At 38.5% G+C, this 16,310-nt stretch overlaps 1 protein-coding gene and 1 non-coding gene across 2 annotated transcripts; one reads left to right on the forward strand and one right to left on the reverse strand.

The window, feature by feature from the left end:
- The first annotated feature begins 6,518 nt into the window (after nucleotides 1–6,518).
- Nucleotides 6,519–13,263, forward strand: LOC101312256 (DEAD-box ATP-dependent RNA helicase 5-like). The gene is made up of 13 exons (XM_004300125.1): nucleotides 6,519–7,084; nucleotides 7,166–7,290; nucleotides 8,248–8,355; nucleotides 8,782–8,862; nucleotides 9,742–9,820; nucleotides 10,419–10,504; nucleotides 10,581–10,637; nucleotides 10,728–10,795; nucleotides 11,133–11,201; nucleotides 11,328–11,421; nucleotides 12,473–12,637; nucleotides 12,748–12,840; nucleotides 12,935–13,263. The coding sequence occupies exons 1-13, from the start codon at nucleotides 6,619–6,621 to the stop codon at nucleotides 13,025–13,027; spliced, it is 1,584 nt and encodes a 527-aa protein (XP_004300173.1). The 5' UTR covers nucleotides 6,519–6,618; the 3' UTR covers nucleotides 13,028–13,263.
- A 586-nt stretch (nucleotides 13,264–13,849) lies between these two features.
- LOC101312542 lies at nucleotides 13,850–15,385 on the reverse strand. The gene is made up of 2 exons (XR_184729.1): nucleotides 14,996–15,385; nucleotides 13,850–14,476 (listed from the first exon to the last, which is right to left on the reverse strand). It is a non-coding gene; the product is annotated as an uncharacterized LOC101312542 (transcript).
- Nucleotides 15,386–16,310: the final 925 nt, after the last annotated feature.

Below are 16,310 nucleotides of genomic sequence, written 5' to 3' on the forward strand. Positions count from 1 at the left end.
TCTCTCTCTCTCTCTCTCTCTCTCTCTCTCTCTCGTAGGGATTGCAATTTAAACCCTGGCGAAACCAACCAACCATGTACCAACCGTACCAAGCAAATTAGTATGCCAAGTAGTTGGTAACAGAGTTTTCGGTACAGTAGTACCGTACCAAGTTTGAGGAGTCGGTTGGTACATGATACAAGTTTTCCTAAAATACAGTATACCGAGTACTAACCGAGTTATATTAAAAATAAAAAAATAATTAAAACTATTAATCCAAGCCGTTGATATATGGAGATGAATCTCCATCGTTGATCTAACCTTAAGTTCCTAATCCTTCTCTCGCCTCTCTCAGTCTCTGCTCTTTATTCTCTCAGTCTCTCGATTCGGCACCTCGACTCGGCACACGGCAGCACCTCGCACCTCCGCCACCTCGACTGGGCAGCACCTCATGCCTCTGCCACCTCACCTCACACCTCCACCACCTCGACTTCACAGCACCTCCGCCACCTCGCTTCGAGAACTGGGCAGCACCTCGCCTCTCTCAGTCTCTCGATTCGGCACCTCGACTCGGCACTCAGCAGCACCTCGCACCTCCGCCACCTCACCTCGCACCTCCGCCACCTCGACTTCACAACACCTTCGCCACCTCGCTTCGAGAACTAGGCAGCACCTTGCCTTTCTCGCAGTCGACTCGGCAGCACCAAGGGCAGCGCCTCGACTCGGCAGCACCAAGGGCAGCTCCTCGACTCTCCGACGAAGAAGCCATCAGCTCCGTTCGAGAAGCCTTTCGCCAAGCCTTGTTCGAGACTTGTTCCTCCATAGACAACCCATCTTTCTTCACTCTCAGGTACATCTCAACCTATTGTCATTCAAAGATTCAAACTTTCAGCTGCTTATTTGATTTGATTCTCATTTTTTTTTGTGCTGCTTTTGGGTGAGATAGGTTTCAGGCACCAAAATACGATTGCTTTTGGGAAATGGGTATTCAGGGAATCGTCGATACAGTGTCTTCAATGAGTTCTCGAAGCAAGTCAAGGAGGAAACTAATAAGTACTTCCTATTCCCTCTCACTGTATCTTGCATTTGTAATGTTGATTTGGGTGTGTGTAGTTGAGGTCAAGGTAAATTAGATTGGTAAAATATAGTGGGTAGTCGAAAGTTTTCAACTTTTTCTGGGTAAAGTTTGATGTTTTGATTGATTTTAGTTGATGTGATTAGTGTTGTTTTGCTACTTGGAAGAGGTTATTGGTAATAGATAGGATCCCCAATTGATTGGGAAGTAAAAGATTATGAATTTGCCTGTTTGTTTTTCTAACTTCGTACTAGTGCTTCTGATCATGAGTTTGTTTATACTTGTTTGTAACATTTGATTAGCCTCAGTGCCATTTCTGTGGCTGCAGGAATCCGCAATTTAAAAAGACGGTCAAGGAGCTGAAGGAGCAAGTGGAAGAGCTCAAGGGGGTGAAAGAAGATCTCAAAGTTAGGTAATTATGTGATACAATGACTTAGTGCCACAAGAAGTTGTAAAGTTAGGTAATTATCTATCAATCAAAGTTAGGTAATTATGTGATACAATGGCAGCGCCTCGACTTTCTGTGTTGTTTGGACTTTGGACATGTGTTGTTTAATTTTCTATATAAGACTTTGGACATTGTTGGCTTGTTGCATTTGAAATTATATGATGTGTGAAACTTTGAATGTGTTTGAATAGTTTGATAATTGATAGAAGCTTGGTAGAGGCCCAAAAAAAGGATTCAAATGAGTTGGGCCTTTCAGTTTGTTGGGCCTCAATCTAAACTTGGTAGAGGCCCACTACCAACCGTACCAACCGAGTACCAATCGTACCAACTAAGTTGGTATACCAACTTTGACGGTTGGTATTGGTACAAGATTTTGCCTACCAACCTTAAGTTGGTTGGTACATGGTATTGGTAAATAGAGTCGGTATACCTACCAATGCCAGCCCTACTCTCTCGTCCGCCAACGATCTCTGGTCCGAAACTCTGAATCTTTTGTCGATCTGTGGTTGGTCGCCGCTCCGACAAGGTCTGGTTCAAACCATCATCGATCGGAGGTTGGTCCGACGAGGTCTGGTTCGAATCTAGCGGAGGTTTGGTAGATCGATGCTCAAATCTCTCTCTCTCCAGAAAGCTAAGAAGCAGCGGCGAAGATCGAGGCTGGACGGTGGTTTTCTTACGTGCCTGCTTCGCCTGGTCCAAGGCCGCCTCGGACATGCCTGCTTCGCCTGGGTGGTTGACCGCCTCACTTGAACGACTCGGTGAAAATCTGGGCGGCTTTGCTTCGCCTACAACCTAGGTGGTGCGTAGGCAAGGCAAGGCGGCGCTTTTTAAAACCATGGTTTTAAGAAATCAGTGAAAGTCTATGAACTTTTCAAAGAGTCTGTACACTTTTTAAAAAGTCAGTTGATTAAAATAAGTCGGCATGATTCCAAATACAATATACCCCCCTAAATCTGGAGAAACTAGACACACTGATGAAGACACACAAAATTTGGGGGAAAACTGTGTAGTTTTGCTATGCTAACAAAATTTAGAAATATGACGGATAGAATGATCAAAAACAGAAAACTAAATTTGAGGATTTTGGTTTTGAAAATCAAATAACAAAAAAACTAGTTAGGAACTACTCCTCACCACTAGACAATGATTACACCTATGATGTATTTACTAACATGTTCAATTCATTCGGATATCCTTACTCAAGCTAAGCCAATGATGTGTTGAACTTAACCTATCAATATTTCTTACTTGGTATGTTAAGAGAATGATGTTTTCAACTTAACTTAGCATCTAGAATGGAGCCTAGAGTGATGTTCTCGCACAGCTCTCACCTAGAAGTCATTAAGGTCTAAAAGATTATGAATAAGTTGGACAGTGTCGATACTGATGTTGTCCTAATCTACCTAGACATTGATTTATGTGAATGGGCTCAAGTCACTCACTCACTACTTTAGAATGCAAGTAGACATGATGATCATACAAAGCATTCATAGTTTTACAACCTAGAATGCATACTAATGTTGGCCACCATCAATAAACATACAAAGTTGATCAATGATATAATGATAAACCAATGAATATCCGAAATCCATGGAACAAATTAAATAAACGCCAACTTCATAGTTACACCATGTCTAAGGCTTGGAAGCAGCCCCTAACTAAGAGAAAATTAGTTACTCATTGTCTTTGAAAACACACCAGAGAATTTCACGAGGTTCAGGAAGAAAAGAAAATACTAAAGATAAAAAAAACAGGGAAAAAGATCGATTTTCTGAGTCGAGAGATCAATCTCTTCTGGGCTCTGAACTTTACTTCTTCTCCTTGAGTTCTTGACGGCTCCCTCTTCTCTTGTGCGTTTTTCAGCAACATGAAAGCTCTCTTCCAGTATGATGGCATAGAAAAACGTTATGGTATTAGGGTTTTGCCTTAAGTAGTCTCCAAGTCTTCAAAGCTTTCTTTTCAAACTATGTTTCCTTCTTTGATTAGAATCAATGTTTGGGCTATCTTTTCAATGTCTTCCATATATAATCTGGGCTTGGCTTTTGGGCAAATTATATTAATGATGTCACTCTTCAAAATCATGCAAAAACCCCCAAGAAAGCTTCTCAGAATCCAGCCCAAACACTTCCTCGAACTTGACTGCTGCACAGCTTTCCACGAACTGCTGATTTTCTGTCCAACTTTGACGCTTCATAAATCCAAGATGTTATCACCGATTTGGATGATTCTTGAGTCCAAATGGATCTACAAATGCACCTCTACAAATCTGGGCAGTAATCTCGGTGAAACCATTCTCGAAACCTCATGGAAATAGGCCTTAAAATCTGAGAAAATAAGCATAAACCAGTTTTCAGCTTTTTGTGTTTACAGCTTCTGTTTTGGTGAAGTGGTTCCATCGCCTTTTCTTGATATTTTTGACCATGTGAATGATCAAACTCCATCCTTGACATCTCTACTTCGTATTGGACACCTTGCTTGCATTACTTGAACACATATTTGCATTATCTTGCTCCACGAAGTACCTAAGAAAATAACAAAGTTAAAACGATATTTTAAAAGGGAAATAACTAAGTTAAATATTGCAAATGTTAAATTATAAAATCATCGCATTTTATGCTCCTATCAGAAGATTGCATTTTGGAGCGTCAAGTGGCTACGACACGTCAAGGGGAACGAACAGTGTTTTGCATTGGGCGTGCAAGTCAGGTTCCAAGCAAAGCGGTTCAACAAAGAGAAGGGAACTCTTGAGTTTCCTAATCTCCAGTTTTAACTTAAACGAAAGTTTAAGTTCCTAAAAGGGGGAGCCATGATACGGGTGTATCCTAGTCTTTTAAGGATTAGCCGATTCCTTCTCCAAGTTAGTTAAGGAAATAGCTTTTCTAGCTTGTTAGGGGAATAGTTTTCCAACTTAGTTAGGGAGTACTCTCCAAGTTAGATAAAGATTTACAGAGATTTAGACTCTATAAATAGAGGTGTCTAGCTTAGTTTTAGACACCAAAGTGAAACAAATATCTGTTTACAGGAGAGCGAAACAGTTAGAGAGATATCTGTTTAAAGAGTTATTGTGAGAGAAGATATTAGACAATAATCATTGTACCATTTTACACAATAATAGAGAAGAATACATTTTCTTCGAACTACATTGCTTGTGTGTTTTTAGTACTGTTGGCAATTCCGCTGTTAGTAGTATCACCTGAGTAATTCGTATCACTTTTCTTTGTAATCTTGTTTTTTATTATATTTTCTAATCAAAAAAAAAAAAACAACATCCTTCTTCATCTCAAACTTCAAAATTCTACTAGAAAAGTGAAGTATATATGCACATTGAGGATGACTTGATTTTATTATACAAGTTAGGTCATAGTGTCTTGCACCCTAAGAAGAACCCTGACTTTAAATGCCAATGTTGTTCTTCAATATTAATTAGTTAAACCAAATAATAATTGACTTCTTTCGCGTACACAACAATTCCAGTTGTATATGAATTGGTGTAGGAATCCAGATCATTTACCCTTTAGATTGCATAACTTTCTTATAAACAATACTACCACATCACTAAGGTTTACCAGTGTTGTCCAAATTCCTATCTCTCTATGCACACAAAAATGATTGTTCATCGATCGCCCAGCTCCAACTTCAACAGATTCTCTATTTTAGAGATTTCATGATCATTCCCCAAATCATTCTTTAAAATTTGAGAGTTTGCTGCAAATATGAGAAAGTTGGTTTTCTCTCTCATCACATTCCCCATTTTGGAGAAAGTTTTAAGAAATCTGTTGAGCTAAAACAACCAAAATCTTTCCCAAAATTGATAATTTCAATAATATGAGAAAATTGTTGGAGTTGCTCTAAAGTACTTGCATATGCAGCTAGCAAGTGTGCAACTATATCACTATATGTCTGCTAGCTAGCATAACAGATTCTCCACAATCCATGGTTCAACATTTTAGACAAGAGATCGTCATAAGTTCTTCCCAGTTTTATTGTATTTGGCATGCGAGCTGCAGTGAGTTACTGTTGAACCTGCTGAGCATTAGTTTCCAAAATAAGTGGAGATAAACCAATATATAATGGCAAAATCAACTGCATAACAACAAGTAAGCAATTCATGCTTGTTCAGCTGATTGAATACCTCATATACGCAATGCCCCTCCTGTAGATATAATACCAAAAGAATCAGCTTGAATACCTCGTATACGCAATGCCCCTCTTCTAGATATATTGCCAAAAAAATCCTTATAACAAAACTAACTCCTGATCTGGTTGAATGAGAAAAAGCCTCATCCACATTGATTTTCCATATCTCCACTGAAGGTGCTATTCATTTTGCACGGTCATACTCATTTTCTTCTTATTAGTTTTACTGTTGTGAGCTCTAATTACTTATTGGAGCCTCACAGCTGCTACTGTACTCACCTCACTAGCTCATAAAGTTGATGATTCCAAACCTGGCCCTCTTATTCCTCTCCTTCCCTATACTCCAGAGAACAAAGATCAGCTGTCCAAAAATCCTCCAAATTTAAATCAATAGCACATTGATTCAACCAAGAGATAGTATCAGTGTGCATAGTACCCCATGCATCTGCGACATATCTGATTCGAAGGAGGACTAATCTGTATGATTGCTTGTAGTGAAATTACAATCTCAACATAAATGCAAAGTCGTCTCATGAGGAAAAGAGTTCAAAATAACCTTCACCACCTCCAGAATGACACCAGGCAGCAGAGAGATAGTTTACCCTCTAAAGAATCATCGTAACCAATCTGTCAGAATATCATGTTCTCTCCGTTATTTTTTTATTTGATATAGCCTCTACAGCCTACATTTATCAGTTAATTGTAATCATTATTTATTGATAAACGAGAAAAAAGTGGAAAAAGGAGATACCGGAGAATTTAACTTCACTTTTCTTTTGTAGTTTCTTACAAATTACAAAATTTTTACCGTTTACTCTGACAAATTACAAAGACACATTCATAATTTAACACAGGAGCCACACATAAAGGAGGAGGCCAAAACCCTAGAATAAATCCCGCCATTCTTCTTCAACCTTAAACCTCTCTCCTCCCTTTTCTTCCGCAGCTATCACCTCTCACCTCGCTTCGGGCTTCAACAATGGGTCGCAAGCTCAAAGACCCCTCATCTCTCACCGACCCAGAAGCCCAAGAAGCCACCAACCACCGCGAAGCCAAAGCCGAGAAGAAAAAGAAGAAGAAAAACAAACACAGAGAACAACAAGAAGACGAAGACCAGCTCAGCCCTCCCAAACGAAAATCCGTGGAACAAAACTCGGATTCCAAGAAGAAGAAGCATAAGAAATCGAATGAAGAAGAAGAGCCGAAGAGAAATGGAGCTGTGATGGTGGAAGAGAGCAATTCCACCGACGCGGTTGTGATGGTTACTGGGAAAGACGCTGATGAGGCTAAGTACAAGCCGTTGGATTCGTTTGCGGAGTCGAAGCTTCCGAGTGAGGTCTTACAGTGCTGTGTGAATTTCAAGAAGCCGTCGCCGATTCAGTCCCGGGCGTGGCCGTTCTTGTTGGATGGTCGTGATTTTATCGGGATTGCGAAAACCGGGTCAGGTGAGCTGTTGTGGTTTCGGATTTAATGTTTTGGAGTTTGAGATGTTTTGTTTGCTAAAGGTTTATTTTGATTGTGTGCAGGTAAGACTTTGGCGTTTGGGATACCGGCGATTAATCAGGTGTTGAATAAGAGGAATGGTAAATTTTCGAGGGGCCGGTATCCTCTTTGTCTCGTGCTCGCACCTACCAGGGAGCTGGCTCAACAGGTATGTTTTTCCTAGACCCAGAGATGTGTTTTCTTTTCGGAAATGTTGTTGGTTTGTTGTTTTTAATTCCTTTTCTGTGTAAATTGAAAGTTTGGGTAGTTTCGCCTTACCATTGGGGTTTAAGACTTTCGATAAGGTTAGTTAACTGTCTGAAAGAACGTAGTAAGTAAATGAACAAGTCAGTCCTATGTCTCTTGTGCTTTTTGGATAAAGTTAGATGACTATCAGAAAAGTAAGATGAATGCTAGTCACATATATGATGTATGGGGAGTATACAGTGATTTTCACATGCTTTGGTACAGTGCAGATGTCCCCATTATAATAGAACATGCATCAGCTTTTACTAGAAAATATAAGCAACACAAGACAACCTTTATTTCCGGTTGATGCTTGTTAGAAACCAATAGGGATGAGATGCTACTTTTATGCCATATCTATGTATTCTTGTGTCTTAATAATTTAAGAATGGAAGGGGCCACTGACACAAGTGTTCTGTCAAGTTTTACCAAAGGTCGGGTGGTGTCTATCACGGCATCCACCAAAAATCTAGACATGAATACACAAGCACCCAATATTTCCTTGTGTGCTTATTGATTAATGTAGGCAGCGACCCCATCAGTTGATTGTAAAATAACCGTAATCTATAAAAATCATGAAAGTGTCATATGTATGCTTCTTGATAAACATGCAGATCATTTATGTTAATGATAGGAAGTCTTTTTTTAATAGAAAAGAATATCTGTCATGAGTAGGCGCAAGTATGTTGTTTTTATATGTCATACAACAATGTGTAACCTACAATTAAGTGAAGTTGATTTGTTAACGTGTTGGTTGTGCTGATAATTTTGTTGTTCTTACATATTTTCCTTTTTCATTCTGCTTGGATGTTCTGTTCACTGCATTATTTGAGGCTTCTATGAAAGAGATAGCAATCACCATCTTATATTCTGGTGGCAGATTTCAGATGTACTAGTTGAGGCTGGGAAACCTTGTGGTGTGGAATCAGTTTGTTTGTACGGAGGAACATCTAAAGGACCTCAAATATCTTCTCTGAAATCTGGTGTGGTAAGATATTTCATTTTTCTTTCTAGTTAATTCAATTTTATCCATCAATTAGTTATTCTTTTTCTTCCTCTATATAGTCACATTGTTCTACAATTGGCACTGGAATGGGTTAGTAACCTTCTGACCCCGAAGCCTTCTATGATGACAGAGCTGGGCTCTGGATCAGAATCTTTTAACTGTAATCCTGGTCTTTTTTTCTATTTGCATGATTAGTTAACATCTATGACATTTATTTTGGTGAAACTGTGAATTAGTTAATTGTTGCCATTTGGGTGGGTGTGGGGGGTTTTCACTTTACATTTGGTCCTGTACTTGATGTTCTCAAAGCTTGAAATTTTCTGCTTGTTTGCGTCCATGTTTTATGTAAAGATTATACTGTATACTTTGTTTCAACAGTTCATTTCATAAGTTTTCTGTGTGTTCTAGGACATCGTTATTGGAACACCTGGTCGTTTGAAGGATCTCATTGAAATGGGTTTGTGTTGCCTTCAGGAAGTATCTTTTGCGGTAAGTATACAGAGAATCTGTGGTGCGACTTGTTTCTTAATTATCGTGTCTTGGTTCTCACATCTACTAGCTGCATCTTATAGCTTAAATCACATGCCGACCTTTACTTATCGTGACTAATGTTGCTGGGTTCTGTGTAATTGATTTGATTTTATGATTGCATATCAGTTTCTGTAAAAGAAAGTCAAGTTTATTGTTATGTCAAGTGCCCAGTATAACAATTTATTTTACCTATCTTGGAATGGTGTTAATGTCTTTTTGTAGGGAACAGCCTGAGATCATTTTACTTTTCACCTATTATGCAACTGTCCCATTTTAGAACAAAGCAGAATGATAAGTTTTTGTGTTGATAGGAATCTTACCTACGGTCTTTGGGGTGAGCTATAGTCTTATTATTCAGATCTTGCAGCATCAGAAATTGACTGACTATCTACTAGTGCATTCTGCTAGAAGTCTAGTGAAATCAATAGTACACTGTAAGTTTAGTATGTATGAAAGCCTTCACATTGTAGGGGTAGAATATCACCGTGAACATGATTTTGGAATAAATGGTGCCACTTTTTAAAGAGTTAGTCTGGGAATGAATTTTTGTAAAAATTTTCTGGTTTTCCCATCGGAATGCTCATCTTGGTATCTAGATTGAGGAACATTCTTGATATGTTTTGCTTGTGATTGCAATGTCAGGGCTTCCAAACCCCATGTGGTTTTGTATAATTTTTTTTTTTGCGAAGATGCTTTTAGAATGTAATAATAGTAGTACATGACATTTTTATGCTAGCAGGCAGTACTTTGCATCTGCAACTTCTTTTGTTGCTTGATAAATTCATTCTGTCAACTATAGTTTTGGTGCCATTTTTTTTAACCATTATTATTCTGTAGGTCCTTGATGAAGCAGATAGAATGCTTGACATGGGATTTGAACCTGAAGTCCGCTATATACTGGGACAGACAAGCTCGGGTAAGCCATACTTTACCATAGTGTTCTTGTGTGATATCTTTCTCATCTTTCATTTCTTTTTATTAATTTCCGTTCGTCTACATAAACAGGTTGTAGAATTTACCACCCAACCCCCCGATATGATATTCTTTATCCCACCCCCATCCAGATGACTGCTTGTTTTTCTTTTCCAATTGCTCCATTTAAGGTTTAGGGTACATATTTTAGTTCTCAGGCTATGTGCAGTGAACCTGTCTTCTGAGTTACAAGATATTAATTGATCTATTGATTTTGTTATTTGTGGTTCTTCTCAAGCCATAGATATTGTGGGAAAAGATAACAACATAATGAATTGAATAACAGTGGTACTTTACTAATGTGAAATGAGAAGCAGTGGCTTTTACCCCCAGTCTGTTCTCAATTGTTACATAAGAGTACACTGAGTAGTTTGAATGATGACATGATAATCTTGAAAAACACATCCAATTTAAACTCTAAACCTTAAATAAGGACTGGGGAATGTATTATGTTTGCTCCAAATATATTGAATGCAGGGCGTGCAATTCTTATTTTTCTCAGGCTTTTGCATTCTACTGATAGACTTCTCTTGACTCTGCAGCTCGCCAAATGGTAATGTTCAGTGCGACATGGCCTCCGTCAGTTCATCAGTTAGCTCAGGAGTTCATGGATCCTAATCCAGTTAAGGTGTGATATCTGAGATCTCATGACCTTGACACAGTTTCTTATACACATCATATAGCAGCTAATAAAATTGTTTCAGGTGGTTGTTGGTTCCGAGGATTTAGCTGCCAACCATGATGTCCTGCAGATAGTCGAGGTAAAACTTCTCAACACCTCTGAAGCCTATGTTACTGTTAATGTTAATCAAATACATGTGCACTAATTAACATCTTTCTCATGTTCGTAGGTCTTGGATGATCGATCTCGTGATGCCCGTTTGGCTGCTTTGCTGGAAAAGTACCACAAATCCAAAGGGTATGAACTGATACGCTATATATGACTCTTGATGTCTTTTTCATTGAGCTCCAGTTATGCTTTATCTTTTCAAAGTCACATTTTGCAGTTGTAATTTCAACAATTACAAAAGCAAAATGTCATTTGCAATTTGAATATTCAAAAGTTGTAACTTCAGTATGTATTTTGCAAGTCAATGCTATCTTTGTCTGTGTGGGTAGATTCCACTTGGTTTGTTTGTATATCAATGTTTATGTCATACACTTGATCTCCATTCATACTTATTAGATTTATTGATGATGTGTTATATATCTGGTGGTGCTACATCCTGCTAATACTGATGTTTTACTATGTCCAGGAATAGAGTTTTGGTTTTTGTCTTGTACAAAATGGAAGCTACTCGTGTTGAGAATATGCTGCAAAGAGGGTAAGCTCTGGACATCTGTAGATAATTATATTAACATGCTGGCATATGTGCAATTAAGGCTTTGCTGTAAGCTGCTGAATTTAAAACAAGAAAGGTACTGATGGTTTTACTGATTGCTGTTTCCAGGGGTTGGAAGGTCTGTTCTATACATGGTGATAAAGCACAAAATCAGCGCACACAGGCACTATCTTTATTCAAGCAGGGAAGCTGTCCCTTAATGGTATGTTGGCGTAGACAAGTGCTATTGTTGTTTTGATTTACTTTTTGTGCACTTAAAAGAGGGCAAGTAAGTTGACAGTTGGTCCACTCCTCTCCCCTGTGATCAAGTTTCAGCTTGAAATTGTCTATAAATAACTTCAAATTTTTTTATGCTTGGTAACCTCACAGACCACAATTGATGGAATCCCAATCATTAAAATTCAGTTTCCTAATGTACAGCAATCTTGGTTCATTCAGCCAACAGAAAAACAGGATACCTTATATTATTGCCAACCTGAAGTAACATCAGTTAGGATAAACACTAATGACAATTTCGGTCCTGGTAGCAATCTCAGTTTCATAATTTTGCTTAAAGCACACTGTTTGTTTCACCTGCAAATGTGTTCACCATTTATTTTTAGGTCTCCTTTTAAGGTTCTTTAAGTACACGAAAGCCAGCCAAATTGATCTCTTTAGTCATCTATATGAGGTTTAATTGTTGATCATGTCTTTTTATTATTAGTTAGTTGACTCAATCATTTCTATTTGGTTGGTATTTATTTTTGTGGTTTTATTTTCTCCTGGAGAGGATCTAAAAATTGGACCAGTTGATCATTGGTTCACATTGGGGCGAGCCCCACATGTATAAGGGGATCCTTCTTTTTGAGGGGAATTCTGAACACTTAATGATATCTCAACATTTGTGAACCGAATGTGAACAAAAAGGGAAGAAGAAAAGTAAATGTAAACACATACTAAGGGGATTATACAAAAAAAAAAAAAAAAAAAAAAACAACATACTAAGGGGATATTACTGTACTTTAGTGAAAGTTTGGGAGGGTACTGATCTGCTTAATGATTTCTTAAGTTTTATTTCTTAACTCTATATAGAAAAGCACCTTTGACATGTTAAATGTACAGGAGCAACGATCATTACATTTTTTTTTTCAGAGAGCAACCTGCGGTTTGATTATATGGATCCGTTTGTTTGCCGACATTATGATAAACTGTCTATAGCTATTTTTGTAACACCCTGAAGAGTGGTAAATCTCATCTAAAACATACACTTGCAGATAGCTACTGATGTGGCTGCTCGAGGATTGGATATCCCAGATGTTGAGGTAGTGATTAACTATAGTTTTCCACTCACTACTGAGGATTACGTCCACAGAATCGGGCGCACTGGACGGGCCGGTAAGAAGGGTGTTGCTCATACCTTTTTCACACATCACAACAAGGTAACACCAAATATATTTATATCTTAAAGGTTGTTATGTTATTTTTGAAGAAGATTCTAAGTCAAGCTATTATCTTAATGTGGTCTAATGTATTGATGGGACTATTTCAGGGACTTGCTGGGGAGCTAGTCAATGTTCTTAGGGAAGCTGGGCAAAATGTGCCATCTGACTTGTTGAAATTTGGCACTCATGTAAAGAAAAAGGTTTGTATTGGTTCTCTTTAATTTTCTTCCTTCTTTTATTGTGCCTGCTGCATAAATTATAATCATGTGTTCCTTTTGGAATGTTGAAATGCAGGAGTCCAAACTTTATGGGGCTCACTTCAGAGAAATTTCGGTGGATGCTCCGAAGGCTAAAAAGATTACATTCGCTGACTCTGATGAAGACTAACTCATTTTGCAACCTCCATACCAATTCTTGAATAGAGGACCAGTGAGAGATAAAGTTGGTTAGAGACTGATATCCATGTAATATATTTTTGTTTTTGTTTGGTTTCCAATTTTTAAGGTTATTTTCTATATTTTTGTGTACTTATGTATAATACAATTTAATTCATAGACGCTGAATAAGTGTATTTGATTATGTTTTATCCAATTAATCACAAGCGTTTCCTTGGGCTATCTTCTTGCACATTGAACTGTATTTGTTGAACATGTACTTAGAGATTCAAGATCTGGTTATTTATAGCAGTGAGCAACATCAACATTACTTGAATGAAAAATGCATTTAGGGCCGAATGGGAAATAATTATGATTTGGCTATAATCAAATATACAAGGTTTCTTTGGCTAGCTTGTTGCATATTGACCTGTATTTGTTGAACATGTGTACTTGATATTCAAGAAGAGATCTGGTTATTTATAGCGCTGAGCAACATCAATATTACACCAAACACAAATGGATTAACTTTCTGCGTTGCTCACTCTAGTTGCTAAAATAATGTGCTTTGGGAGTTCCTATAGAGCTCTGCCACATGGTGTACAAGGAAATTTTCTTTTTGTTTTGTGTTTGCGTTTTTGCGCTTATGAGATTCATTTTTTCAAATATCGAAGTGTGTTTAAACTTGCCTGTTGAACTTATGAATAATGGATATAATGGTCCCCAGCTAAACACGCTGCACAAGTTACTACTTTGGCTGATCAAGAGTGTATAAAAAGAATTCATTGAGAGACAAAAACTTATTCATCACATCATATAAATTTATAAAAGCTTCTAACTAGCTACAAAATCACTACGACTAATTAACCTTAAAGTCACTAAAATCTAAGAGACCACTTCTAACTATCATTCCAGTCGCCCACTTTGTCTACAAGCTTGTTCGGTTCCATGTAGCAAAATCCTACTTCAATAACCCAATCCTTTTAGAAGGCCCCAAAGCTGTGCCTCCATCACTTGACCCACTTCAAGCATGGCAGAGAATCCCCTCCAATGAAACACTAGTCATGCCGTGATACACCAGAAGTACTAAGCTGCACAACATTTCTAGCAAGTTTTGCATTCACAGCATTACTGGCTTCATAGTAACCACAACCTTATCTGCATAATGTCCTAGGCTTAAACATGAAAGCATTACCCAAAAGAATCTTGTATCAGCAATTCCTTTAATATTAAGAGGGAACAAAGCATTACCATGGGACAAAAATGCAGAATAGTAGTGAATTTCAGCTATATACAATGTCTAGAAGTAATACGAAAAGAGAAACAGAACTCACCTATAGGTTGGAGAGAAGCCTGAACTTTTAAGCATGCACTCCATACTTTAAAAAAGATGATCGATATATAACAGATAGTAAACTAGCTCAACCAACAGCGGAATGGTTTACACTCATCAATCAAAAGCCTGCAATCAACAACTGCCAATTACGACCATGGCCAAAGAGAAAAACACTGACAACCACTTTTCACACAGACATTGCTGTTAGAAAGTCGTGATCCTAATTCCTATAAGACTAGCGATACTTCCTACTACCTACACAGATAACAACAACACAGTGAAACTCAAATCACCTAAAATAAACACAAATAACTAAAACTTCATTTTTTCTTTTTCTTTTTCGTCTCATTATTTTCATTCCCCAAGAACAACTAATTGCATACTCCCTACCCAGACCACAACAACACCAAGATACTTTGATCCCCAATCCACTTATGACCAATAAACAAAACTACCCAAAAACATTAATCTTACTTCATTCTCCATGCACAACACAATCAAGAAACTAAAGCAGCAATCAAGAATCAAGGGTTAACCCACTAAACAACTGTCGCGCCTGGACACCTCTTCCTCAAAGAAGAAAAGTTTATTAGAAGGTTTAAAATTGCAAAGAGAAATCTGAGTATGAAAAAGAAGAGCGGTAACCTGTCGCAAATCCGCGCCACGGAGGCGAGACGGTGGCCGGCGAACGAGCCTCATGGGTGCATCAGGAGTAGGAGGTGATGCAGGGTTAGGGATCGGGCTCTTTGGTGACTTAGGCGGCGAGGGAGGGGTTTTGTCTCCCAGCGCCAAACCATGGAGTTGAGTAGCCAATTTCCCAGCACCCGATTTCCGGCCACCACCCAGATTGGGCTTCAGGTATTTGTTCCGGCGATCGGAACAGTTTGATTTGCCAGATTTTGCCATGGAGATCAGAGAAATGGTCAAGAAACCCTAACTCGCCAATTCGATTGACAGGAATCAGAAACGACGTCGGATCGTCAATAGAGAATCACCGCGAAAATCTTCAGTAAGCGTTGCGAGAATTTTAGAAGAAAACAACAAAACGGTGCCCGATGCGTTTAATAGACGCGAGTCCAGGTTGGCCACGTTTCCGACACGCGCTAACAAGCGCGTCTTGGGACTTATCATCTTCGTTTTTTTGATGAAACGAAAATTACAAATTTAAAGCGGATGAATGAGGGAAATGTATATATCAATGGAAATTCCTACAGTGAATTAGAGGATGGGTTGTCAAGGCGCGCCTTCTGAAAGTAGTAGCTATGCGAAGCGACGGGGCTTTGGGATCGAAGTTGGTGGCAGGCGCGTCGACCCAGGGAGGACTTTGGGCAATTGTGATGTGGCTTATCGAGTGCTTTTGGTCCTGAGTTGGGTTAAGCATGCATGACCAGTTTCGGTTGATCGAAGAAACCAGCACCCATCTTGTTGCTGCGCTTCAAAAGGTCCATCTCATCCTGTTTCAGTTGTTATGCTTTGCTTCTGCACAGTGCATTGGTCTTTAATCTGTTTCTTGTTTTCATACATTGTTTGATCTACTTGGTAACCTGTTAATTAAGAAGAATTTTTAATCTAGATGAGATGTATGTGAGAATGTTCAACCTACACTTACTAGCTAGCTTGTTTGAACAAGCGCCCATCTTTTCCTCTTTTGTTAGTTCTCTTTACGGTGCCAAATATACATGGAGCATTCTTTGTTGGTGTTCAAACATGTTTGGTTTGGTCGGCAAAGCAATTGGGAGTTGTGTGGAAGTTTACTACTGTGCAACTCACAGACCAAGTTATTCCAGGTAAGTGCAGTCATGATTCATGATTGGAGTAATTAGTTCCCCATTACATCAAGAACTTATCAATTTCATGTCCTTTGGATTTACTTATATTTTCTAAATCTTTGTTTTTATTTAATGTTCCTTGTTGCCTAAGGTACAAGCTCTGAAATACCCATTTGATTTGCTTGATCAAG

This window comes from Fragaria vesca, linkage group LG5, assembly GCF_000184155.1.
Source record: "Fragaria vesca subsp. vesca linkage group LG5, FraVesHawaii_1.0, whole genome shotgun sequence".
NCBI lineage: Eukaryota > Viridiplantae > Streptophyta > Magnoliopsida > Rosales > Rosaceae > Fragaria > Fragaria vesca.

Coding starts and splice junctions, on each gene's coding strand:
- LOC101312256 (XM_004300125.1), top strand. CDS start 6,619: ATGGGTCGCAAGCTCAAAGACCCCTCATCTCTCACCGACCCAGAAGCC. Junction 7,291..8,247: donor CCAGGGAGCTGGCTCAACAG/GTATGTTTTTCC, acceptor TTCTGGTGGCAG/ATTTCAGATGTACTAGTTGA. Junction 12,841..12,934: donor GCACTCATGTAAAGAAAAAG/GTTTGTATTGGT, acceptor GTTGAAATGCAG/GAGTCCAAACTTTATGGGGC.